General features: G+C 40.8%; 1 protein-coding gene across 1 annotated transcript in view; it reads left to right on the forward strand.

Annotated features, from left to right (window-relative positions):
- Positions 1-6,463: 6,463 nt before the first annotated feature.
- The window catches only part of LOC109400308 (metallo-beta-lactamase domain-containing protein 1), a 324,294-nt gene continuing 303,430 nt past the window's right edge, over positions 6,464-27,327 (forward strand). The window contains exon 1 of the mRNA XM_019672803.3: positions 6,464-7,486. Coding sequence (XP_019528348.3) covers positions 7,309-7,486 — 178 coding nt within the window. The 5' untranslated portion in view covers positions 6,464-7,308. The remainder of the gene's footprint in view (positions 7,487-27,327) is intronic.

Consider the following 27,327-nt stretch of genomic DNA (forward strand, 5'->3'; position numbering starts at 1 on the left):
CTGGTGGCCTCACAACTGGATTTCGAGTACTGAGCTCCATCGACAATGTCATTTGAACGATATCATCAGAAATTCGAGAACGTAAATGGAGGAAGTCGACCACACACCACGGAAGAACGGAGACGAAATCTGCAAGCAAGCGTTGGATTGGAATCCAGCAGGACATCGCGAGACAGACCCGTGGGCCCGTGGACAGACAGCAGGGCCCCTTGGCGACGAAGCCTCAACAAGGAAATCAAAGAAGGCGAACCTGACCTGGGTCAAGGCTGAAGCCAGCAGCAGCCTAGGATGGAGATATTTTACGTTGACCCCTGTTGACCCTATGTACCCCCAGAGGTGCTCAAAATACATGAGTGAGTGAGTGATTCCTGCAGAAGTTCCTTCTGTGATTGCTACAGGGATGTTTAAAAAGTACCTCCAAAAATTCACCATGGAGATTACTCAAGAATGCGTGAGTTTCCGCCAAGATTACTTCATAGGGTATCGGGATGCTTCGTTGGCATAGTCCCCTCGTTCGGCCTATCTCAACGTAAACCAAAAACTCAAACAAACACGCATAACTGGATATCGGAATAGCTATGCGCCAAACAACTGTAACATTTCGTTTCAATTTTAGCACTTTGGAAAATTAAAATTTAATGAAAATGTCACTTTGTTTAGCTTTTGTAGACGCCATAATTCCTCGGCTTAATAGACAGTATATACACATTATCATAAATGGCATGATTCTTGAACATTTCGAAATGACTTCACATAACTGAACAATTAATGCGACAGTCAAAGACGCTATTTTGTACTTGTGTATTTGTTTTCAACGAATAATAACTATTTTACAAATTGAATGTGGGCCGCATATTGAGGACATTTTTTTCACTATGTACCCAAATCTTGGCCCATCCGTAAAGTGACGTCAAAACACCGATTAAAAGACGTTAACAACATTTCTTGCGTAAGAACCAGAAAGAACGAACAGGAAGAAAGATTTTGTGTGCGGTGACTGTAAAAATATAACACAATAATAGGGTTGCGTTGTTTTCGTTACTTTAGTGGTTCTAGTGCATGGAAAGCAATAGGCCAACGTTATATCCACTGATAGGCCAATTTTTGTACCATAGACCAACGTTGCACACCATCGCATCGAATCTTTTCAACTTAATTAAGTGAATTCTTGATTATTTACGTTAGTTTACTTTCAATTGGTGAAATATGCATTGCCTAGAGTGTGTAATAGGGTCAACATATTATTTCTAGTGCAATTAATTCATGAGTTATGGTCAAAATTGTCAAGGCGGCTTGCAAATTAGGCCAAGGAATGGTACATATACACTATGATTCCTACAGGAATTTCTTTCGAAATTATCAAATAATTTCTTCACAAACTCACCCAGGCTTTTTTTGCCGAATTCCTCTAGTGATTTTTCTCTGAATTTCTCTTCGTATTCTGGAAATCCTCTTCAAATTTCTTTGAGAATTTATGTTGAAAGTGGTCCTGAAATGGTACTGTGGTTTTTCCAGGCTTTCATGGTGGGAATCCTACAAGAAGTGTTGCTGGAGTTCTTCAAGCAATTCTTAGTAGAAATACTTCAAGAGGATTCCCAAGAGCAAAAACTGCAGAAATACCATCTAGAAGTGCTTGAGAATTCTCAGCAAGAATACTTGGAGAAATCCTGGTAGAAGTTCATGAATAAATCCGTGCAGGAATTTCTAAGATTATTCCGAGAGAAATTATTAGGGGAATCCTTGGGAAAATCCCTAAAAGGATGACCGGAGCAATTTGCGGAGGAATCCTTGGAGAAATTCATGGAGAAATTCCAGAAATTTCCAGGAGAATTCATCAGACATTTCTACAGGAATTCCAAGAGGATTTCTCAAAAGAGTTGAGAAGCCTGCTGGGGTGTCTCTGAAAACTCTTCCTGGGATTTCTCAAGGGAATCTCTTGTAATTCTTCCAGAAATTTCTGCTATGAATCCTTCAGAGAATTTGTGAAAGATAACTCTTGGATTTTCTTATTGTATTCCAGTCGTTACTGCTGAGATTCCTTCAGGAACTCCCACTGTTTTTTTTCTCGAATTGTTGAGAAATTTCATGCATTTTCAGCATTTCAAATTATACCTGTTGAGAATCTTCCAGGAATTCCTGGATGATTTCCTGCAGGTGGGAAACTCAGAAAAAATCCTGGAGGATTCTAGTCTGAAATTTATAGAAGAATCCCAGCAGCAATCCCAGCAGTAGTAACCAAAATAACAAACTAAGTATTCCTAGTAGGAGTACTTAGTTTGTAAAGAAATCCATACTGGTATCCCTGGAGAAATCCCAGCAAGAATTTTTAGTGAAAATGCCAGAAGAGTTTTTGGAAGTATCCATGCAAAAATTGCAGGAGCAATCTTTAGAATAATTTATAAAGGAATCATTGGAACTACAGGCAGAATTTATGAAGGAATTTCAAGAGCAATTTCTGAAAGTATCTAAAGAGAAATCACTGGAAGAACTATTGCAGGATTTTTTAGAAAAATCCTGCAATATTTCATGAAAAAATTCTTGGAGAAATCACTTGAGTCTTGACAAATCATAGGAGGAATTCCTGGAGGAACTTCAAGTGGACTGCCTGGAAGAATCCTGGATCCAAGAGAAATTTATGAAAACATAATCTTGGAATTCTTCAACAAATGCCTGATTGGGATTGCTTCAAAGGGGTCTGCAATAGTTCCTTTACATATCCTTACAAGCATTCCTCCAGAGATTTATCTTAGGGGTCCTATAGAAAATCCTCTTGCTATGTCTCCAGAGATTTCTTCAAGAATTCCTTCAGGACTATGTCTTAGAATAGCAACAGATATTACTACTAGGACTTCTCTAGAAATTACTGCTGGGGTTTCTCAAGCATTTTCAGCTGAAAGTACTCCAGGATGATCTGCAGCGAGAGATACCTGCGAAATCTCAGCAAAAGTTCCTGATGGTCTCTACCAGAAATTTATAAATAAATCCCAGCAATATTCCTGAAGTAATACCAGTAAGAACTTCTAAAAGAATGTCAAGGTGATTTCCCATATTAGTTACTGGGAACATTCTTAGAATATTTTTGTAATAATCCTCGTGGAAATCCTTGAAGGAATCACAGCAGTAAATTTCGAAGGAATCTCAGCTGTAAATATAAGCGTTGACATTCTCACTCTCCTAAATAAGCACAAGACAGAGACAGATGGAAGAGGAAAATTATCCCTCTCCTTCATCCCGCTTTTCTTAGTATTCATCAAAAAGAATTAATGAAAAAAAGAAAAGGCTGCCTACGCTAGTGGTTGTTATTGCAAGGGGAATTCCTTCAATAAATTCTGGAGGAGACCTATTATCATTCCAGGTATTTCTATAATATTTGTTCCATGATTCCACCAGTGATTTCTTCAAGGACTCATTAAGAAAATCTATTTACGTTTTCTCAGTTGAGATGCAGGCTCTGTTCCACCTGGAGCGTTATTCCAATGATAAAAAAGCAGAAGGAGGTGTATTTCATAACAAAGAACAACTTTGTAGAACACACGAAAATTGCCAAAAATCCCCAGAAAAAGATATAACGAAAAAACTATTTTGAGGGGTCGTTCACAAAAAACGACACATATCTCTTTTAATTAAGCAAATAAGGCAATAGTTTGTTCAGCAAACTTTCCAACAATACACTTTTCTACAACTTTGCAGAAGACTCCAACACTCTATCTTCATTTTTGAAAAAAAGTGAATTTCTGTCGCACTTTTAGGTGGATTAATCACAAAAATAAAAATCCCAAAATAAAGAGTTCATTATATAGAACAGAATCTTCTAAGACACTATACCGCTAAAGTCAATACATAGAGCTGCAAAAAATGGGTTATGGTTGTATAACCCAGTATACAGTATGTGGCAGGTTCCTCCGGAGATTATGTCCGGTGGCCACATCCGGTAGTTCATAAATGGTCAAAAACTGTGTGGCAACAATGTTTGGTTGCAGAGGTATAAATTTTAGTGAAAATAGAGTGAGTTTAATAGCGAATCATAATGGAAAACACTCTGTGTACCGAAAAACAGCTCTTTTTATACGATTCTGACCCAGTGACCCACCTGAATAACTCCGGCCATAGGGACCATTCCGACGTTCTCTGTCCACTTTTACAAACTAGACATATGTACGAGTGTACTGTCAAAAAATTATTTAAATCCGTTGTGTATTCGCTAAACGGCGACATTTTTAGTTCATATGCGCTGACTCAGGCCGATACGGGTTAAGAACGTCCTTAAAAAGTTCCTAAAACTCCTTGAAACTCCCTGAAATGACTCCGAAATACCATAGGGATAATCTGCAAACAGACACCCTAATAACAAGGTTAGGGTAGTGTGGGCGGAGGCACTAGCGTGAGCAGCTTTTTCTTTCTTCTCGCTCATTCTCTTTTCCTTGACCTGAAAAAATAGGTTATAACTGCCAGGCTTACGTCAAATCTAATAAATACAAATACAAAATTCTCATCGATAAACACAAGAAAGAGCTGCGCACGCTAGAGGGCTGGGGCCGTCTTCTATTCCAATAGTAAAAGCCAGAACTACTCTCTCCTCGACCCACTAAACACATTCTTATGGTCGCCAAACCCTACGCCTCTCCGGAATCACTAAGAAGGTATTGCTTCAGAGAGGGGCTAGTGCACATCGCACCCTCAAGGTTAGCTGCGTAGCCTGCAGCAACGAACATCGATGATTCGCTTTGGAGAGCCTATCTCGGTAGCCTTCATTTCACTTCACTTCTTGGGTTTGCGCTAACGTAAGAACCTCGACAACACTTATAACACGCGACGCGAGACAGACACAACACTTATTATTCTTACAACACGTTAAAAAGGAGGTATAATTACCTTTTTGAGTCGACCGGTTTTGGGCTCGTTGTTGCCCATCGACAGGACATCGTCTTCCTTTTTAACGTGTTGTAAGAATAATAAGTGTTGTGTCTGTCTCGCGTCGCGTGTTATAAGTGTCATCTCGGTAGCATGCTGGCGTTTAGCCAGTTTCCCGACTGGTTCTCACCACTCCCTTTGTTCTCGGAAGGTGGGCAGGGTCAACCCCGTCGGCGCCCAACTGCTTAGCAGACATCAAGAACTGATGCCTACGTGCAACCCGATCTGACCTGCCCGGAAAGAAAGGGTATCACAACCCTTCAGGCCCTATCATATGCACCAGAAGGTTGCAGACAGCAGGGTCTCCACCTGCCCCAGGCCTTATCGGGGACCCCTGTCCAACCTGAAACCCCCTTAATACTATTAAAATGCCCATGAATTTCCCGTTATCCCAATGAAACGCCGACAAAACCTGACAGAACGTCCTTAAAAGGCTCCAAAAATCTCCAAATCAACTCCCTGAAACGCCCATGAAGCCCCTTAGAACCCCCTTTTTTGGGCTCTCTGGGAACTTTATAGAAACCCCCTTAGTCCCACCTCAAATGCCTATGAGCAAGACCAGCTGTCGAGAACTAGATTACAACCTCATTGTAGTCCAAACTTAATTTATGCACACATTTTCCTCTTATTATGACTTTTTTTTTTGTTTTTGCACATTTTTAATTTATGCACCCCCAGCCATGTGCATAAAAAGGGGTTCCAGTGTACATGATATCAAATTGGCTATGACGCATAAGGCGAGGTGCAAGAATAAACATTATACGATCATTATTGGTCGGTGCTTAGGAAGACGGGAATTTGATAATGATCCTGGATATTTCACAAGGAAAGAACTCAAGGAACAAAATCAGTTTGACACTAATAAAAATTCAATCAAATCAGACAAGATGTTTGAGCATTGGCTTCTTTTTGAACAAATATTTGACCCTGTGTACTATTAGCTTTAGCTGGTAATGACAAACCAGAAAACTGAAAATGAACATTTTTAGTCGAGAAAAAAATGACAACACAAAAATTTAAAGCATCCGCTCGCGCACCGAGTAGGAAAGAAAACAACAATATCGCATACCCCTAAAATGAATGAATCGTATTCACCCAGTTGATAACAAACATCTCAACGCGGTGTTGTGTCGTTTTTCGTTCGAGTTAGCAGCTGTCGTCGTCGTCCCAGAATCCACCATAATTCAGAGCGAGGGTGGTAAGTGTTATTGTCCACATTGAGCGCATAGCGGCACACGAACACAATCGCAGCAGGAAAACGCTACTTGACGTTTCTTTCGGCCGGAAAATCCTTCTCGCGAGCGCACGCGGCGAGGTGGGTGGTTTGGGTGGTTTGCATTTTCCGAGAGATCGGGAGAGAGCATTAGCTGAGAGTTTGTTGTGTATTTTGGAGTGACGATTGCTGCGAAATTTTGCGCAACTGTAGTGCAGGACTACCAGATTTGTGTTGGCCAGAGGGAGAGAGAGAGTGATCGCGCGCGTGAGACCATATCTTACGGTAGTTTTATCGCTGCTGTATCGTTCGGGAAAAAGGGGGGTTCGCGAACCGCCCGCCGCCACCACCAGAGCGAGAGAGTTTATGCCTTGCGTAGGGCGCATAAATTTTCTTCGTCGGCTATCCTGATGACGATGATGCTATAGCGTGCTGCACTCGGTACTGTGTTGGTGAGGTCGGGTGCGATATCCTTATTTCGCGAGTGTGACGTCGCGATTTTAATCCTTCTCCTTCGGTGTTCTCGAGAATCGGCAAGTTCAATTCGAACTCAGTCAAGGTTGGTCGCTCGGCGTGAGCGAATGCTGAAGTAAAAGTGCGCGTAGCTTGTCCCCACCGTTGATTGCAATAGGTGGACTACGGTTCCAGAAGATGTTAATGTTTTAAGTGCATAGTGAACTGTTGTATGTGGACCGTGAAAAGTGTGTGCAGATTTTTTTTTCTCATCGAAGAAGGAATGGAATGCTGTGAAGTGCTGTGAAAAGCAATAGAAGGAAGCAAATTTTCTCGTGGGAAGTATAACAGCTGGCACGGAATGCAGTCTGGAATGTTCGGTTTGCGTTGAGCCGGAAGTCCCCGGGACAAGCTACGCGTACTATTACTGGCCCTTCCTTTTCAAAGCCGCTATTTGGAACTGGCCAGTTTGGGAAGTTTGGATTCGCTGCGGAATCCTTTGTCGAAGCCGTTTTTGCCAGCGCCCTGCAGACTTTGTGTGAAGGAATTTTCCCATGCTGGGGGAGCCACCCTCTCTCACACTGCATTGAGGTGCGTCATCTACGTATTTAGTGTGCAAAAGCACCAACACTGTTGAAAACAAAAGCAACAACATTAGTTGACTGTGTCGTCGTCGCCGCCGTCATCATCACCGCCGTGTTGTGAAAGTTAAACATATATAGTTTGCAAGGATGGCGCTGGAGAAGAAGCAGAACGAAATCATCGTGTTGAACGAGGGTTACTCCTACATGGAGAGTGGTGACGATTCGGTGATGATTGCGAATTGCACCTGCACCCTGATCAAAAGCCACGATTGCAACATCATAGTCGACACTATGACCCCTTGGGACGGCGATCTACTTTTGCAAAGTGAGTACAAAAACAAATGTCTGACGGTGTAGCCTAGTGTAAATTGGGATTTGTTCTCTTTAACGCGCATAATCACATCTCTGGAACAATGTGAGCGACGGCGGCGGTACCATATGTATTCTCCGTTCGCTCAACCATGGTAATCGAATTTGTCGGAACGCAAAGTGGATGGATTGATGCATGCTGGGAGGGCAGATGTGCAACATGAAACTAGTCTGCTAATTACGTTTTGAATACTCTATCTGGATTGTCATTATTTGCTTCCTGCCGAATCGATTTGCCCTAATAATATTAGCAGATTAATTGGTTTTGCTGGACAATATGGCAACATAACATGTTCTGTGCTTTTTGCAGTCGAGTTTTGATGCAAACATATTTTACTGAAACATGGATGTCAAATGATAGCATAACTCGAAAACTTTTTTGAAATATCCGCTTGTTTCATGACAACATTGTTTTTTTTTTTTGTGCCACCAGAATTATTGGTTACTATTCCCTGACAAAAGCAATACCCACCTAAGAAACCTAAAAGCATTTACATAAGTAGTATTGCAATGTTATAACTGCATTCCACCTGCATACTGCTCTAGCATATCAATTTCAAGTATTAGCTGTCTTAAATTAGGCTGAGTGTGCCAGTTATCACCATAGTGGTTCCCTATTTGGCTATAGTGGTTATTTGATATAATTCCAAATGTTGCGTCATTTCAAACGTTTTAATTACAAGAAGCATTTAAATGCTTGCTACTAAAACTTTCATAATAGGTGAAAGCTTGAAAACTTTCTGAATTTCCACTATGGCCAAATAGGGAACCACTATGGCCTTAACTGGTACACTTACCCTAGCAACTGAACTGCTTCCCAAATTCTACTATATTGTCACGGAACTTCTATGAGAGTTTAGTGTGGCTCAAAATACAACGCTTTTATTTTTTCTAACGTATGTATGAACTATAGCAAAGAGAAATATGTTGGTCAAACAAACAGTTGTGTAAATCCACTTGTTATACTTGGGTATTAGATCCCAAGTTTTACCAAAGGTTCGCCCGCATTGCCCGAAGGCCATACAAGCTCTCTTGATTCTGAACTCAATACGGGGATGAACCAGCCTCGGGCTGAAAATCCCCATAATAAAGAGCCAATAATAATAATAATCTGAACTTAACAAGAGATGTCCAGGAAAGCTTTGAATCAATAATGACTTCAACATATTTTGCCTGTCCGGTCACATTGATTTCGGAATCAGAGACGCAAATGTCGAACGCCATTACGGTTTCGCCTTCCGTGAAAAGAATTATAGATGTTTTGCTCAGATTTACTGAGAGGCCATATTGGAGATGGTGTCTCCAATATGGCCTTTCATGATGATGATGATTAACCAAGTCAAGTACAAGACACTGAAGACGACCTTACAGTTGAGGTCGAAATACGTATCTGTCAAAGGATGCAAATTCTTAGTGGAATTCAAAGGAACCGTACTTAACCCGATTTTCTTTTATTTATGGCCTTTCAGTAAATTCTAACATATACTACCTGAAGAGCGCTTTGCAGAATGTCGAAACGGGTGCTGATGCACATACCTGTTGACTATTTTTGACTGTTGAATTTTTACTCTAGGAGGATGGCTTTCCAGCCTTGACAAAAATAAAAATACTGCTATTTTATCTTGTCCGACGTTTCGGTCCGTTTGGGACCTTCTTCTGGGACTCGAATTTTACAGATTTTTCGTCCAGTGTGGTTCTGTGGAACATGTAAATGTCGGTTCAGAGTTTTCCCTCGCCAAAACGGAAGGTGTCGGTGTAAGCCTAACCGTGGAAAAGCTCTTGTTTAAGCTGAGCTGGAATTGCTTTTTGGACGTTTCACCGGTGAGAACTTTGATCGTAGGTTGACAGGGAAGGGAGGGGGTTTGCTTCTGCAAACCTGTTCGTCTGTTCTCTGGGAGGAGCGGCTCACAACAGCGTCTGAGGACTCTAAGCTCATCTGAGCACTATAGTCCTCCGAAAAGTAGCGGATTGGTGTCACTCCCTACGAGCCAGCCGTAATAATACCAATAAGTGATTGAGAGACGGTGCACGAAGCTCTTGAAATTAAAAATAATTTCCTCTCCCGCTTTGACACACATGTGCACAACAGTGTATGTGTAGATGCTCATCTAATCCCATCCGAAGGAGGTTTGGATTGTGAAAAGAAGATAATCATGTGCGACTGTTGAATCGAGTTCAGTTCTACTGGTGACAGACATAGTAGCTTGTAGAAATTGAAGCGCCCGTCTAGCGAATTGGTAGTCGTGAGTTCGAGTCTCACCGGAGAACGTGGATTTCTTTTCATAATTCAAATCTCTATTTGTTCATCGAGCACATGTTCTGTTGTGCACATGGATGTCAAAGCATTTTCAACAGTGTAATTTCCCACATGCCTTGGTCAGCCAAAGCAAAATCAAGAAATGGACATTCGTAAAAACCATTATTGTAACGCAAAATCAGCAACAGAATAATACGAACCAAGACCAACGGCAACGACCCCAGCTGACAAAAAGGACTTCTGATTGGAAACTCGGTACGTGGAACTGCCGATCTCTTAACTTCATTGGGAGCACCCGCCCCGCATACTCGCCGATCTACTGAAGGACCGCGGGTACGGCATCGTGGCGCTGCAGGAGGTGTGTTGGACAGGATCCATCGTGCGAATGTTTAGAGGTAATCATACCATCTACCAGAGTTGCGGCAACACACGTGAGCTGGGAACAGCTTTTATTGTGATGGACGGAATACAGAGGCGCGTGATCGGTTGGTGACCGACCGATCGACGAAATAATCTGCAGGTTCTTCAACTTCAGCATAATAAACGTGCACAGCCCACACTCCGGAAGCACTGATGATGACAAGGACGCATTTTATGCGCAGCTCGAACGCGAGTACGACCGCTGCCCAAGCCACGACATGAACAATGTACGGTACCGGCGACCGCCACGTTACAACCTATGTCGAGCGACTGAAACAACTGGATGTCACCTCAGCATACGCGCAGAATCTCGAGGCTGCGGTGCCAGACGAGGGCGAGCTCGATGAGGCCCCTCTAGAGGACTGCTGGAGTACAGTGAAAGCAACCATCAACGACGCAGCCAAGAGCATCATCGGGTACGTGGAACGGAATCGACGGAACGAATGGTTCGACGTAGAGTGCAGAACGTTTTTGGAGGAGAAGAATGCAGCGATGGCGGTAATGCTGCAGCAAGGGGCCCGACAGAACGTGGAACGTTACAAACAGAAGCGGAAACAGCAGACCCGCCTCTTTCGGGAGAAAAAGCGACGCCTGGAAAAAGCGGAGGGCGTAGAAATGGAACTGCAGTGCCGTTCCCAAGAAACACGGAAGTTCTATCAGAAGCTTAACGCATCCCGCAACGGTTTCGTGCCGCGAGCCGAAATATACAGGGATAAGGACGAAGGCCTCTTGACGGACGAACGTGAGGTGATCGAAAGGTGGAAGCAGCACTTCGATCAGCACCTGAATGGCGTGGAGAACGTACACGCAAAGACGAAATAACCCAAAAGTGAGTTCTTTCCACTCAACTTCGGGGTTGCGTACGTCAAGCCAATTTTGAGTTGATAGAATCGATGTTTTTGTTGGGTAGCTCCCGCTTGCTTCCGGGCTTGCTTCCGGGCAACAGTCGGGGAACGATTTTGACAAAATCCGGTCAATTTGTGTGCTTTGCGGACGACATGGACATTATCGTCATAACATTTGGAACAGTGGCAGAACTGTACACCCGCCTGAAACGCGAAGCAGCAAAGGTCGGACTGGTGGTGAATGCCTCAAAACCAAAGTACATGCTGATAGGCAGAACCGAACACGACCGGATCCGCCTGTGTAGTAATATTACGATAGATGGGGATTCTCTCGAGGTGGTGGAGGAATTCGTCTACCTCGGATCCTTACTGTCGGCTGACAACGACGTGAGTCGTGAAATTCGGAGGCGCACCCACCAGTGCTGAAAAATTCATTTCGGCAAATCTTAATTCAATCACCTACAGCTCATTTTAGAATCTGAACCTGAGAATATGGTATATGAAAAACTTGTGCGGCTAGACCAGTTCTGCTAGAAAGTCACGGAAAAATCGCTATTTTTCGAATAATTATAGTAAATGTAACGGACTACCTTCGAAAAATGCCAATGATATTCACGGTGAATATCATTTGGTATTTTTCAAAGGTAGTCCGTGACATTTACCTTAAATATTTAAAAAATAGCGTATTTCCGTGACTTTCTAGCAGAACCGGTGTAGCCGCACATGTTTTTCATATACCATATTCTCAGGTTCAGATTCTAAAATGAGCTGTAGGTGATTGAATTAAGATTTGCCGAAATGAATTTTTCAGCACTGGCACCCACACACCAAATGCACCATGTACAAAACGTTAATAAGACCGGCGGTCCTCTATGGACGCGAGACTTGGACCATGCTCGAGGAGGACCTGCAAGCACTCGGAGTTTTCGAGTGGCGCGTGCTAGGGACGATCTTCGGCGGTGTGCAGGAGAACGATGTGTGGCGGAGAAGGATGAACCACGCTCGCTGCACTTTACGGCGAACCCAGCATCCAGAAGGTGGTCAAAGCCGGAAAGATACGGTGGGCAGGGAATGTTGCAAGAATGACGGACAACAACCCTGCAAAGCTGGTGTTTGCTACTGAAGCACAGAGAGCACGATGGGCGGATCAGGTGGAGCGTGACCTGGCGAGTATTGGGCGCGACCGAGGATAGAGAACGGCAGCCACAAACCGAGTATTGTGGCGTACTATTGTTGATTATGTCTTGTCTTAAATGTGATATTGAACGCATAAATGTATGTATACATGTATGTTCACACTAGTGCCTTCTGTTGCCGATATTGAACATGGCAGTGTTTTGTTAACCATTTCCACCAAGTGATGGTAGTGTGAACCGGACGATGGATTTTCACGTAATTGTTCTAAGTGTTTCGTCTGTTTGTCTGCGATTCAAGTGTTCAAAAAAGACGTAGCCATCACAGTGGGGGAAAACGGACCCATAAAGGAACCTAATGATTGCGGATGATTGCGGTATTTGTAGACCATCTTTTCCGAATAAAAAAATCAAGGAATCGAATAATGATTTTTTCATTCACCGGAATTGCGTATCTAAAACAACAGTATTTTAGGAGAAAACGGGGCAAAATGACCATTTCCAGTCAATGACACAGAATGAGGTGTACCTCATAGTATGTACCTGTCAATTCTCCATCAGAAAAATAACATTGGTTATCCGCAATGAGTTAAACCTATATTTTAATTCAGTAAAATACTGTTTTCATGGGAAAATGGGACAAAATGGACGCTTACACGCAATTCAGGCGAATGAAACAATCACCATTTGATTTTTTAACTTGTTTCCATTCAGAAAAGATTGGCTTCAAAGATCGCAATCATCCACAATAATTGTGGCTTTTTAGGTCGTTTTTTTTTCACTGTGGCGATGAATAGATGAAGCTTCTTCATCTGACACATGCCAATTGGTCAGCTCTACTAGAGCAAAGCGTTATAACTAACATTTCCTCTCTAGCAGATACCATGAAGGTTGGGCGTTTGCCTATGTAAAATAATCCAAGTTCTGTACTACTTAAGAATTCCATCAAACTGTGGCCTCTCAAGTAAATGTCTGAGCTGCCCCAGATGATATGGTGAGCATTAACATTACTGCGGAAGGCCTTTAGAAGTACAGTATGCGATGACTTGCTTGAAAGTATCCGTTGCGGATGGTTCTTCATGCGCTAAATAAACTGTACAATATACGTATTTCCTGTTGAGGGTTTCCAACAGATACATCAATCGAAATAGCACATCTCTAGTGGTTAGTTCTTAGATGAGTGTAGCAAAGATTGCATTGTTGACAAGCACACATGTTCGAGGCATGACACGCGAGCTTGCCATTTCATTTTTACTGAAAATAGTAAACACCAGGTTCACAAGGTTTCCTAGATAGAAATTCCCCTTACGAAAGTAAGGTTCTTAGACTATAAAGCTACTTGGTCTGTACCATTTTGCCTATGTCTGTGAAGATTGAAAGTTGCTGTTCTTATATACTGAAGGTTGATCTGAGCTATCCTATACATAGCCGATTCCCAAACTAAGCAAGATTAAGCTCTTAACAATCCCAGCACAACAAAGAACAGCAGCAATAACACCAGATCGGTCTTGATTGGAAAACGTCAAAGGCGTGGATACACAGAATACACTGTGTGAATTACACAAAGCGAAACCATATAGAAATCCCTCCAGGGATTCCTTTTGAAAATTCTCCAGGTATTCCTCTAAAGGTTATGTTATAAATTCCTCCATGATTTTTTTATGAATTCCTCCACGAATTTATTCAGGGATTCATTCAAGAATTCCTCCAGGGATTCCTCAAGGAATTCTTCCCGAGATTCTTTCAGGGATCCCTCCAGAAATTCCTCTAAGGGCTGCATCAGAAATTTCCCCCAAGGATTCCGCTTTGAATTCTTCCTGAAATAATTTCGAGTTTTCCTCCAAGGATCTCTCCAGAGATTCCTCCAAGAATTTCTTGAGGGATTCAGGGATTTCCACTATAAATTCCTTCATGGATTCTTCCTGGGATTTCTCTAAGGTTTTCTTCAAGGTTTTCTCCACGGATTCCTCCAGGTATTTATCCAGGAATTCTTCAAGAATACCTCCAGAGATTCTTTCAGGATATCATCCCATAGAGTGTAGCAACATGCTAAACATGTGTTTGCTTTAAGTCTGGTCGGTTAAGCTAAAAGCAGGCTCAAGCCCAGTTGATATGTCACGCTAATAAAATTTGTTGACTTTAATAGAACTGAAACCTTTTTTTTAACTAATTTCGTCTTTAATAGAAAATTATTGATAATCCCTGCTTAAATGCGATATGGAATAAAGTTTATCTTGTTATCACATCGTAGTATTCCTGAATGCATGTCCTATGCTGTAAATTTGATTCAATGAAGTCACGTGCTATAGATTTCTCAGAACGAGTAACTTCATTGCCTTGCTTTTTTCCTACCACGAACTCTCATCTTTTGCTTGCGTTAGAATACCTGATTGTGTCACCTCGTTTTGAAAATAAAATGCCTTTTCCTGGCAGAACCATTACTCCTGCGCACCGACCGGTAGGTAGGTAGAATCACGGTAGATTTCAAAGGTCAGGCCGCACGTTTGATTCCATAAAACCACCATCACAAAGAACTCAGTTTCCAATTTGTAGCCGACTACCAGAGGTAGCTGCTGGCAGTGTGCATACCAGTCTCTAACAGGCACGCTTCAATTTTCCGCATCACACCGTAGTCGTTGCTCTCTGACCCCGTCAACGAACGGTTCGACGCTTACTTTCACGGTTATAACCTAGGTAGGTATGACGTTGGTTTTCGACTGGGTACATTGCCGCCCGCTGCCACCACATTTGTTGTAAAGCCGATATCGGAATACGTGCCACGGCGCATTCTGCCAAAGGCATTTTATCGCTATTACGGTTCAAATGCTGAATAATGCGCTTCTTCCATTCAATCGGACACGGGGGTCAGTGGTGCCAGATTTTCGTGTACATCGCGACCGGAAAACAGTCTGTCTTCATCTCCCATCTGTTGCTGTGCCGAAACTGTAGCCATTTTCTCGTCATTTTTTAAAATTACAGCAAGAACAAGTCAAAATATGTGCTTTATACATACTTTAATGTTCGCAGTCTCCAGTTAGCCTAGTGATTAAGGCTATGGATCGCCTATCCGGAGACGGCGGGTTCGATTCCCGTTCCGGTCGGGGAAATTTTCTCGACTCCCTGGCCATAGTGTATCATTGTACTTGCCTCACAATATACATACACATTCATGCAATGGCAGGTAAAGAAAGCCCTTTAATTAATAACTGTGGAAGTGCTCAAAGAACACTAAGTTGAAGCGAGGTAGGCCAAGTCCCAGTGGGGACGTAGAGCCATAAAGAAGAAGAAGAAACATGTTAGCAAAAGTTCCATTACCTTGTCGTAAAAAAAAGGTTCAAGGGTGCTGGCATCGCTGGTATAAAACGGCTAGAGTCCGGCATTTGCGCGACCACTCACCTGTGTAGTCTAAAAAGCCTATCAATCGGACTAGAGCAATTGGCCGAGTGTCTGCCTCATATGATGACACACATTGCTTCTGATTTTTGGGGCCCCAGGTGGAATGGCCAGAATTCGTTCACTACCGTCTGCTTTGAAAAATCGTATTCATGTTCATTGGAACAGAGAAAGATTTTTTTGTTACACATGTGCGTGAATTTTGGCGTTATTTACCTAGTTAGATATCGATTTTTTGTGAATATGTATCCCTGTTTGAAGTTTTCCACTTCTGACCAAGAGCACAGTAAGTGGTTGCGGCTTCACCGTTAAAACCCTTGTTCAAATGTGAAGGTCACCCTGGGGTCTAGAATGACGTTGAACAAAAGTTTTAATTCACAGATTTTCTTTGCGAACTGAAATTTCAATTACTTAAAGTAAATAAGAGATTCTGGGTAATATGTAACATGTGAGAAAAATTACTTTCGATGATTTTTCAGGCGTTATGATACACCTTTCTCACAAACTAGCTAGTTAGGATCACCGTTTACTACTCTAACAATTAAAACTTCCAGCAAATGTTTGAGAACTATCTCAAAAATCACATTGCACCGAGGGTGCATAATACCCCAGGATACGTCTTTATGTGCTAAGAAAAATAAGTCTGATTTATACAGTCAATACCATTAGCTACTGCATTCAGATTCAGGTTGCGATAAAAAGTTGGAAAGCATTCAGCACAATTAGATCCGCAACTGCGTTGTACTATGTACATCGGGTTCTGGTTAACACCAAACAGAGGAAAACCCTTATTCTCATTCTCTCCCATCTCACTGTATGGAACCCTTAGCGCTGACACCAGTCACGAAAGATACATACTTTGGGGAGCCCTGTCGAAGACGAACAGTACGAAAAACACAAGCAGCAAAGCTCAACGTGTTGGAAAACACAAACTTATGTTAATGCTGTAAAATGGTTTTCTGCGAGCCCGGCGATCCCCGTTGTCTTATACATACGTATTGTACAGTAATCTCTCCTTTCAGAACGTAAATTCCGTATGAATGAAGTATTATCAAACAGTGATAGAGTCTTACTTTCAAATTACATTTTCGGAGTTAAATTTTCGTAAAACTATGAATAAATAACATAAAATACAGTTATTTCTTAATTTAGTAAGGAAAACATCGCAGCCCAATTATTGTGTTATATTTTTACAGTCACAAAACCTTTCTTCTGTTCGTTCTTTCACATTTAATTTGTAAAATAGTTTTTATGCAATTCAGGGTCATAATTTCTATTTTATACTACTCATTTCAGTATCATAATGACCAACTTTTCCGTACCGGTTCATAATGCAACTGAAATGAGTTGCATAATAGAAAATAGTTGCTTAATGTTCATAATGCAACTCATTTGAGTTGCATTATGAACATTATGCAACTCAAATGAGTTGCATTATGAAAAAATCATTGCATAAAATTTTGTATGGGACTCGTTGCAAAAAGTTGATTTTTTCAGCACGAGTCGTACATTTATCCAACGAGGCTTGCCGTCACATAAATAACTATTATTCGTTGAAAACAAATACACAAGTTCGAAATAGCGTCTCTGACCGTTGTTGCATCAAATGTGAAGAGAAACTATTTGTAGAAATATAACGAGAAGACCGACGAATGTCATCGATATGTCAAATGAATGATTAGTTTTCATACTTTACAGGAAAAATATAGAAACGAAGCCAAAACTACTTTTAGTATTTATTACGGCGTGTGCCAATGATAGGAACCCTGTACCAGTTATGGATACATTTGTTAATTTGGGTTCCACTTCGCACTATTTACATGCATTCCTTATGGGATTTGCCATAGCTGGTACACTATGGCGAAATAGGATGCAAGGAAGCCGAAAATTTAAGGAAAATATTATGACAACTTATGACAACTAGGTTGCCGGGTCATTAATTGGCTCGGTAGCTTAGTAGGTAAAGCACTTGTCTAGCGAATAAGGGTCGTGAGTTCAAATCTCACCTGAGCTGTGGATTTTTTCCCAATTTAACCAATAATTTACCCATCTGTAAATATGTACGTGGAGTTATTTGAAATTCATAATTGACCACACGGATTGGTATTAGGGTAATTCGCCAATTGTTGAACGGTTAGTACCGGCATTTTGGTTTTCGTTTGTTTTTCCGTGCATAATTCCACTTTAGTTGAAACATATCCAGTGAACGTCTAGATCTACTTATCCCTTATACTGCCCAATGAATTTGTATTCCCTTAAATTCCATTTTCTAAGAGAAAATAGAACATTTGTATGGGAAGTCTGTAACCCAAATGTTGAACGCTTCCTTAAGCTAGCTCATCCTAATGTTGGACGGTTCTCGCCAATTGTTGAACGGTTGAAGCTTTGTTCGTAATTGATGACGTATAACCCGACATCAACCTATCATTCACCTGTTTTTATTTTGGCCACCAAACCCGACACAGACACGACAGTTACCCGATGTGGGTCCAACAGTGGTCCAACATTTGATAATAATTGACCCGACTTTGACCCGACATCCGATATTTTTTCACTCTGGCGGATTTTTTTTTCCGGGTTTTTCGTGTTTTGTGCCCAGCTAGTCCGAGCTAGTGACAATTCATTTGAATGGCAAGGAATCGCACATTTGAAGAGATCTCTAGTGGAATGAAATCGTTTTAAGCATGACTAGATGTAAAAATGGCTGAAAAGATTTGATTAGAAGCGAAAACGACAGAAGAAAAGTACGCTTTAAAAGCCCCTGAAACTCTCCTGGAAACCCATGGGACCCACTCAACTCCCAAGGACACCCATGGAACGAACCTTAAATCCCTTGAAAACACGTGGGTTGCTCCTGAGCCTCCTGGAACGCCTTGAAATACTCCTGGGACCCCGTTAACACTCTGAATTCCTCTTGAACACCTCTGGAACGCCCTTGAAACCCATTGAAAACCACTTTAATCTTTCTGAAGCCCACTGGAACACCCCTCGAACATCCCTGAAACGCCCTTGGAATCCCATGAAATGCACGGTTAGGTAAAATGAAAAAAAAAAAAATCTAGCAGTCATGCTAACATCGTAGGTTATGCCAGTGTTCAACAATTGGATCATGGATGCATAATGACAGTGTGATAAGGAAAATATTTTTTTCAAATTAAATTACAATGAAAATGTGTTTTTAAACAATGTTAAACTGCTAATGACATCCTTCCAGTTCTTGTAACCATGGTGTGCCTTTGATATTTGTGGTCGATTTGCCCGCAAAGCTTATTTCGTAACAGCAATTTCTTAAAATAAATCTCAAGAATTGTGCAGTTTTCGTGTCATCAGCGGTACAAATTTTTCAATAAATTTTTTTGATGTAAAATATTTATAATTTTGTAACTTAATTAGAGCAATATCGTGACACACATGTATATGCATCTACATAATACGTTTACGTTGGATGAAAATTACTTAAGTAAGATTTATAATAAAATATTCAGAAACTGTTCAACATTTGGGTAGTGTTCAACAATTAGCGAATTACCCTACCGAAAATTTGCACTTTTAGTGAATCGTAAACTGGTTAAACTGATTAAACGTCACGACCACCAAGGCAATCTTGGATTATTTCATTCGCAAAATCATGAAACATTTCAAATAAGCAGAAAATCATGGTTTACGCAGCAATTTAATCTGTTTAGTGAATACCCCCACTACTTTTTTGAAAATTTCTGCGCGAACGTTCTTTTCAGGTAACCTTACCTTTTTTTCATTTGTGTGGCATTACGCCAAGCTTTTGTTGAAAACTGAATCAAAAAATTGCACATGTAATGAAGTTCATTAATGACCAATGATAGCCCTTCATGATTTGTAGCGATATTTTCATCGATTTACAATATGCACTTTTGCGATGCGATGCGATGCGTCTTATGCAACTTTATAATATGCACAAAAAACAACCTTTGGATTAACGGACAGCACGTTACACTCAATACCAGTAAATTCCGACCAAAATTAAATACTTCATCCATTACCAACCCTGAGTATGTATGCAGATAAGGTAATGCGTTGCTATTTTTCATGGCGAAGACACTTAAACGCTTTACTTTGTTTACGCTGTTTTAAAATTATAAGAATGATGAATGAGTGAAGAACAAATTTGAATCTTTAAGATAATTCGGTTATTATGATGGAATACAAAAATAGCCATTGCAAAATAGAACCGTGGTTTGTCCCTTCACACTTTTATGCAACGGTTGCGAAAAAACAGGGGTGTACATTATGCCTCGAACGGCCACGAGAACAAAAAGGATGATCTAGTAACGTCTACAATGATTGCTGTTCACTTTATGTGAGTTGGTACGTATCGTTTAACGAGCTTGTGTTAACGTTTATGCGACTTTATTCACACACCTATGCTAATTAAACTCTCATAATAATCTTGTACCGTCTTTTTGAACCCTCTAAGAATAATACCCTCTACGAATGAGTGCAATCAGTTATATACCTTTTAATTCCACCTTGTTATGCGAGAACTATTTAAAAATATTAAGTCAATATTTCCAACTATTAAGTAAAATTAAGACAACAAAGAGCATTTCCAAGGGCGTAGCCAGCTTTGTGGTCAGGGGGGGGGGGGGGTGCTCCCTTAGCAAATTTGTACCTATTAGTTCTTATATCTAAACACAGCACGATGAAATTGAGTATATTGCGCATTTCCCACCCCACTGGACCCCTTTCGCAGTTAGTGTAAGAACGGGATTGTGAATAAAACTGCGATTTTGCATCGAATCGTGTCGGTGTCTTCTGCGCACTTATGCATTACAAGGTGCTGAATAAGTGCGCAGAAGACACCGAAACGATTCTATACAAAATCGCAGTTTTATTCACGATCCCGCACTTATACTAACTGCGAAAGGGGTCCAGTGGAGTGGAAAATGCGCAATATTGACATTATATTCTTAAAGCATTATTTAATCCTTTCAGCTCTCACGCTGTTGTATTTTGTTCAATATGTTAAAAAAAGCTCGCCTGATCTACACAAATCAACGTGATGCTGGTAGCGGTGACCAATTTCTGGAAGATTAAGGATTTTTATTCACTCGTGCATTATTTTGCTCTGATTTATTATTATTATTATTATCTGTATTAACGAGATTTTTAGCCCTAGGCTAGTGCATCTCGGGACCCACGCTTTACTTCCCTTCTGAAGGAAGAACTCACATTTTGCGAGTTTGTCGGGAGTGGGATTCGATCCCAGGTCCTCGGCGGCTCTGATTTATTATCAAAATAGTATACAAAATATTCATAAGAAATTACAGCTGAAATCTTTTGAAAATAACAAACTTTTTCGAAGACTAAACTAGAATTTCCTGGTTCCTGTATGCATCTCATTTAATTTGTCTTCCAATATTATTCGCTAGAGGAATTCCTCCACAAATTCTTGAAAAAAAATAAGAAAAACATCACGTAATCCTGAAAAAGCTCTTGGGTACATCCTTTAAAAGATGTTTGAATGATTTCTGAATTTTTTGAAGGAACTCTCGAACGAATTTTTGAAGAGAACCTGAGAGGAATTTCTGAAGAAAACACTTGAGGAATGCCAGGAGAAATCCCTGGAAGACTTTCTGGATAAATCCCTGATGAAAATCCTGGATGAATGCCTGTTGCAATTCCTACAGGAATGCCTGAAGGAAGTCCTGTAGAATCCCTGGAGGAATTCCCGGCGAAATTCCCGGAGGAATCCCTGGCAGAGTTTTTGAAAGTATACCTGGAGAAATTCCTGTATTAATTATGGCAGGAATACCCAGAGAAATTTATGAAGAGATCTCATGAGAAAATCTTGGAAGAAATCCAACATAAATTTCTGGAGGATTCCTTGGGGGAATTATTGGAGAAATCCCAGAAGAGATACCTGGAGGAATCCTTGTAGCAATTACTGAAAAATTTCTATCGAGAATCCTGGAAGAATGCCTGAAGAAACTTCTGAACAAATTCCGGGCGTAATTCCTGGAGGAATACTTGGATAAGACCCAGCCGGAATTCCTGGAGAAATTTCTTGATGATTTTTTGGAGCTATCCCTGGAGGAATCCCTGAAAAAATCCTGAAAGTTTTCGTGAAGAATTTCCTGGAAGAATCTCTGAAGAAATCGCTAGAGGAATTCCTGGAGAAGTTCCTTGAGAAATTCCTGAATAAAATCCTGGAGGAATGCCTAAAGGAATTCCTAGAGGTATTCCTGTGGGAATTGCTTTAGGAATCTGTAGAGGAAATCTTGGAAGAATTACTGGATGAATTTTTGAAGAAATTTCCAGAGGAATTCTGGGAGATTGCTATTTATCTATTTCTGAAAAAAAAAATTCCTTGAGAAATCCCCAAAGGAATTCCTGAAAGAATCCCTGGGGTAATCCTTGAAGAAATTTGTGGAGAAATCCGTGGAGGAATCTCTGGAGAAATTCCTTGAGGAATACCTGGAGAAATCCCTGAAAAAATCTTGGAAGTATTTCTGGAGAATTTCCTGGAAGAACTTTCTGAATAACTTCTGGGGAATTTCCTGGAGGAATCTTCGAGGGATTTCCTGGAGTAATCCTTAGGAAAATCCTTGGAGAAATTTCTGGAGGAATCCCTGAAGCTATTCCTGATGGAATCTCAGGAGAAATTCCTGAGAAACTCCTGAAGGAACCCCTAGAGGAATTGCTGACATAATTTCTGAAGGATGTCCATGAGCAATTCCAGGAGAAATATTTGAAGGAATTCCTGGGGTAATTCCTAGAGGAGTATCTGAAGAAATTCCTTGATAAAATTCTGGAGGAATTGCTGTGGGAATTGCTGGAGGAATGCATGAGGTAATTCCTGGTGGATTCTCTAGAGGAATGTTTGGAAGAATTACTGGATGAATTTCTAGAGGAATTTCCAGGGAAATTTCCTAAAACATTCCTGAAGGTATTCCTGGAGAATTGCCTGAAATATTTTCTGAAGAAATCCCAAGAGGATTTCCTGGAGGAATCTTCGAAGGATTTCCTGGAAGAATCGCAGGGAAAATCCCTGAAAAAATCCGTGAAGAAATCCCTGGATGAATACTAGAAGCAATTAATGAAGGAATCTCAGGAGAAATTCCTGGAGAAATGCCAGGAGGAATCCCTGAAAAAATTCTGAGGATATTCTTGGAGAATTTCCTGGAAGAATTTGTGAAAAAAAACCTCAGAAAATATTCTGAAGTAAGTCCTGGAGTGGCTGCCATATTTTCTGAAGGATGTCCAGGAGCAATTCCTGGATAAATTCCTAGAAAAAATCCTGGAGGAATTTCTGCAGAAATTCTTGGGGTCATGCCTCGAGAATTCACCAGAGGAGTTCCTGGAGAAATTCCTCAATGAAATCTTAGGAGAATGCCTTTGGGAATTTCTGTAGGAATCCTTGAAGGAATTCCTGGAGAAATTCTTACAACAATTACTGAATAAATTTCTGGGGGAATCTCTAGAGGAACCCTAAGAGAAATTTCTGAAAAAAAATTCCTGAGAAATTCCTGGAAGAATTTTTAGAGAAATTTCTGGAAGAATTTCTGGAGAAATCCTCGAAGGATTTTCTGAAGGAGTCCCTGGGGATTCATAGGAGAAATTCATGGAGAAATCCCAAGGGAAATCCCTAAGGAAGTTCCTGGAGGATTTTTTAGCGCAATTCATGGAGGAATCCGTGCAGTAATTCCTGGAGGAAGATCTGGAAGAATTCTTGGAGGAATTCCTGGAAAAATTCCAAAAGGTATTCCTTGAGAAAATCCTGGAAGAATTTCTGAAGGAATCATTGAAGGATTTCTGGAGAAATTCCTGGATGAACTGCTAACATACTAGTGAATTCCTCGATTCATTCCTGGGGGAATGTCTGCATGAATATCTCAAGGAGTTCCAAAAAGAATTACTGAAGAATCCCCAATCTGGTGGAATTCCTGGAGCAATCGCTGAAAAAACTCCTAGAGAAATCTCTGCAAGAATCCAAGGAGGAATCCCTGGAAGAATTCCTGGCAAATTTCTCGGAAGAAATCCCTGGAGAAATCCCAGAAAGAATTTCTGAAGAAATTGCAGATGGAATCCTTAGAGAAATCCTGAAGGAATTCAAAGAAGAGTTCGCGGAAGAACTTCTTGGGGAATCCCTGTAGCATTTTCTGAAGGAATCCCTGCATGAGTTCCTGAATCCCGGAAGCAGTCCCATGAGAAATTCCTTCGGAAATCCCAGGAAAGCTTACTTAACAAATTCCTGGAAGAATTTCTGTAGGAAGTAAAAATATGAAAAAATCAAGGTCTGCAATAATATTTGGACGAATTATTGTTGGAATCTTGGGATGGACTCCTAAAACAATGTTTTATACAATGTTTCATGGAAAAATTTCCTGTAAGAGTTTCTGGAAGATATTGCAACTGAAATACTTCGAATTATTCCAGATTGAATTATTGAAGCAATCTCTAGGGGAATTCTGGAAGGAATATATGGAGAATAAAAAGAATTTATGTTGTTTACATTCCTTAGGAAATCCCTGGAGAAATTCCTGGAGGAATCCTCGAAAAAAGCACTGGAACAATCACTGGAGGAATCTCTAAAGATATCCCAGGAAAAATTCCCGGAGGAACGTCTGGTGAAACCCATAGGCTCTATGGCATAGAGGAATTCTTGGAAACTTCTCTGGAGCAATTCATGATAGAATCACTGAAGGGAACTATGAAAAAAATCCTTGAGGAATTCGTCGATGCATTCTTGCAGAAGCATCTGTAAAAATTTCTGAAGGAATCGTGGAGGAGGGATTCTTGAAGCATTTCTTTGAACAAAGCCTAAAACAATCACTATCGGAACCCTGCAACCTGCAAGATAATCATTGAACAATTTACGAAAAAGAAAACTCTGGAGAAGTGCCTTGAGGAATTTCTGAAACAATCCCTGGAGAAATTCTTGAATAAATGCCTAAAGAAATTTCTGAAGGTGTCCTTGAAAGAATTCGTAAAGAAATCCCAGATTTTTTGCCCTTAGCATGCTATTTGTTTGGATTGAATACTAGTGAAATTCGTGTAGTAGTAGCACATAACTGCACTCTATATATAGAGCATATAGCATAGCAGCATATGGTTCTACCAAGGGTTCTACAAAGTCCTTTTTTCCCTATCTGAACTGGTTCCGGCATATCTAGAAAATTTGGCATGCTGTTTTTGTATTCCATGAATAAACATCACAAAATTTAGCCATTCAGCCAAGCTTGTTATTTGTTAAAATTCTATGATAAGATTGAAGTGGTTCTCTTGGAGAAATACTTGGCGAAATTTCCTATGATTTTCGAGCAAAACAGGTTTGGAAAGTGTGGATAAACCTTAATTATTAGAATGGTTTATTTTTTGAAATATTTTTTCTGGAACTCTCAATTATTGATAATATTTGAGTTGATTCGAAAAAAAAATCTGGCAGCCCCCCCCCCCCTTTGCCCCCCTCTGGCTACACCTATGAGCACTCAACGCACGAATTGGGTAGACGCAAACCTTTTCAATTCAAATGGAATTTTGCTCATGTATGAACTTTTATCTGAAAATGGTTATATTTTTTGGAAAAGAAAATTAGGTTTTTTTTCATATGCCCTTTTTTCAAAAATTTGATGAGAAAAACTGGTTACGTGTTGATACAAAAGTAAATGATTCATGGAATCAAGGAAATTAACAAAAACTCATTTAAATTGAAAAATATCGAAGAAAGATCTGTGTACTGCAATGTGTATAAAAATAATGTCACGGATATTACAAGAATTTAGCAGAAGGAAACCCATTCACGAGATGTATATCCCAATTGGAAGGATTTCTGTACACTACACATTCGCTTCACGATTCGCAAAAGACAGGAGCCTATTTTCAATGTTAGGCCATTTTCTCCCTTTTCTTTTGCCGCATTGTGTGCTCCCGAACAAATGCTGAGCCGACACCGCCACTGCCTGTGCTGAGGGCTGGGCTGTCGGTTTCTGTGCAAGGCAGATCCTCGAAGCGAATTTATCAGCAGACGAGTTCGAAATGGCCCAACTTTTTAAATCAGTTTCGACAGTAATTTACCAGAGGTGACGAGAAACCTTCTGCGGCCCGCTCTGAATACGACTTTGAATCGACCGATGGAGGTGAAGGGAACGTGTTCTGGGTGGCAGTAGGAGCAAATTTTGATACATTTGGCGCTCCGCTAAGAAAAGGCTTAAGATAGGAACGAAGACAGCTGGCTTTCGGTTTCCAGGAAAATGTTGAATTGAGCGTACAGCTGTCGTTATTTTCGCGAAACAAAAGCTATTTTCGAGGATCAAAGCGATGTTAATAATGGTTTATTGTGCAACATTTCTCAAAGTCGAACGTTTCAGGATAAATTATTGCTACAAGAAGAAATATTTCACAGAAAGTTGTTACATACTTTCTCAATTATACACGTTGATGCGACTTACCTAGCATCCATAATTGGACCTTGCTGCTGGACTTGCGTCGTTTGCGATTGCTGCGCCTTCGCCACCAGCGAAACAAAATTGGATAAGTTCTTTCAAAGACGGCGTGGAAAGTCCACTGTGGAAACTTCTGAACTGAACGACAACCTCGGCGGCGAGTGATACAGAACGAGGGACATGTCAAATAAAGAAAGAAAGCATAACTTTCCTCCGGGACTTTCTGAGCGGCTGAGCATTGTTGACTTTATTGAAACATCTGCGGCAAAATGCAAACTTGGGGCTATTTGCCGAGTTCCTGCTACCGGAGTTTATTCCGGTGGCCACCACCAAGAAGATGAGGACGGTGACGGCTGTTTGGATGTTGGAGTGATGCCGCGCGAGGAAGGATGCTATAGTTTAAAGGAAAGGTGGGATTGCCACTGTCACTCTGCTGTTTCCTTGGAAAGTTTTATTGCCGCTTTCGAAGTGAATATTTTGCGAAACTGTGCATGTGATGTAAATTTGAAATTCCAATGCCCTCTGAACTTGCAAGTTTATGAATTTATAATTTGTGGCTTCAACGAGTGGAGAAATAATGTAATAATAATGTACATTCCAATGAGTTTTTGGATTATATACCTTATTGTGATTGTGCAAGGACTAGCACGGCTCAGTTTTGGCAAGACCTCTCTCTTCCAGAAAAGTGTGTGTATGACTTCAAAATATCTTGAACCGACTTTTCGAACCCTCTAAGAGCAACATTAACGGCGGCTACTATTCGAGCAACCCGCGCAGCGCTACCATTTTGACTTAACCACCCTTTTCCACACCGGTAGCAATCAAATTAATCACCCTGATTCGTATCGGGAGGGCTGTCATATTCGCATAGAATTTTTAGCAGCGCAACTGTCCCGCTACTATATTTGGTCACCCACCCATAGCGCTACTATTTTGCGAGCGCATCCAGCAGCGACCGGTAAAGTTTGCTGCAATGATGGAGGGCTGCCAAACGGGGTATAAAAGCCACCGTTAAAGGTGCTCTAAGCAGAATACCCTCTTCGAATGAGTGTAATCAGTTTCGTACCTTTTAATTCCGCCCTATGTTGCTTATCCTTTGACAGATACGCGTATTTCGACTACCACTTGTAATCTTCCTCAGTGTCAGTTATCCACTGTGGATAACTGACACTGAGGAAGATTACATGTGGTAGTCGAAATACGCGTAGGTATCTGTCAAAGGATAAGCAACATAGGGCGGAATTAAAAGGTACGAAACTGATTACACTCATTCAAAATATCAACAACTAGTATTCCCATCCGTTTCATTCTGTCACAATGTTTATCAA

The sequence above is a fragment of the Aedes albopictus genome, chromosome 2 (assembly GCF_035046485.1).
Source record: "Aedes albopictus strain Foshan chromosome 2, AalbF5, whole genome shotgun sequence".
NCBI lineage: Eukaryota > Metazoa > Arthropoda > Insecta > Diptera > Culicidae > Aedes > Aedes albopictus.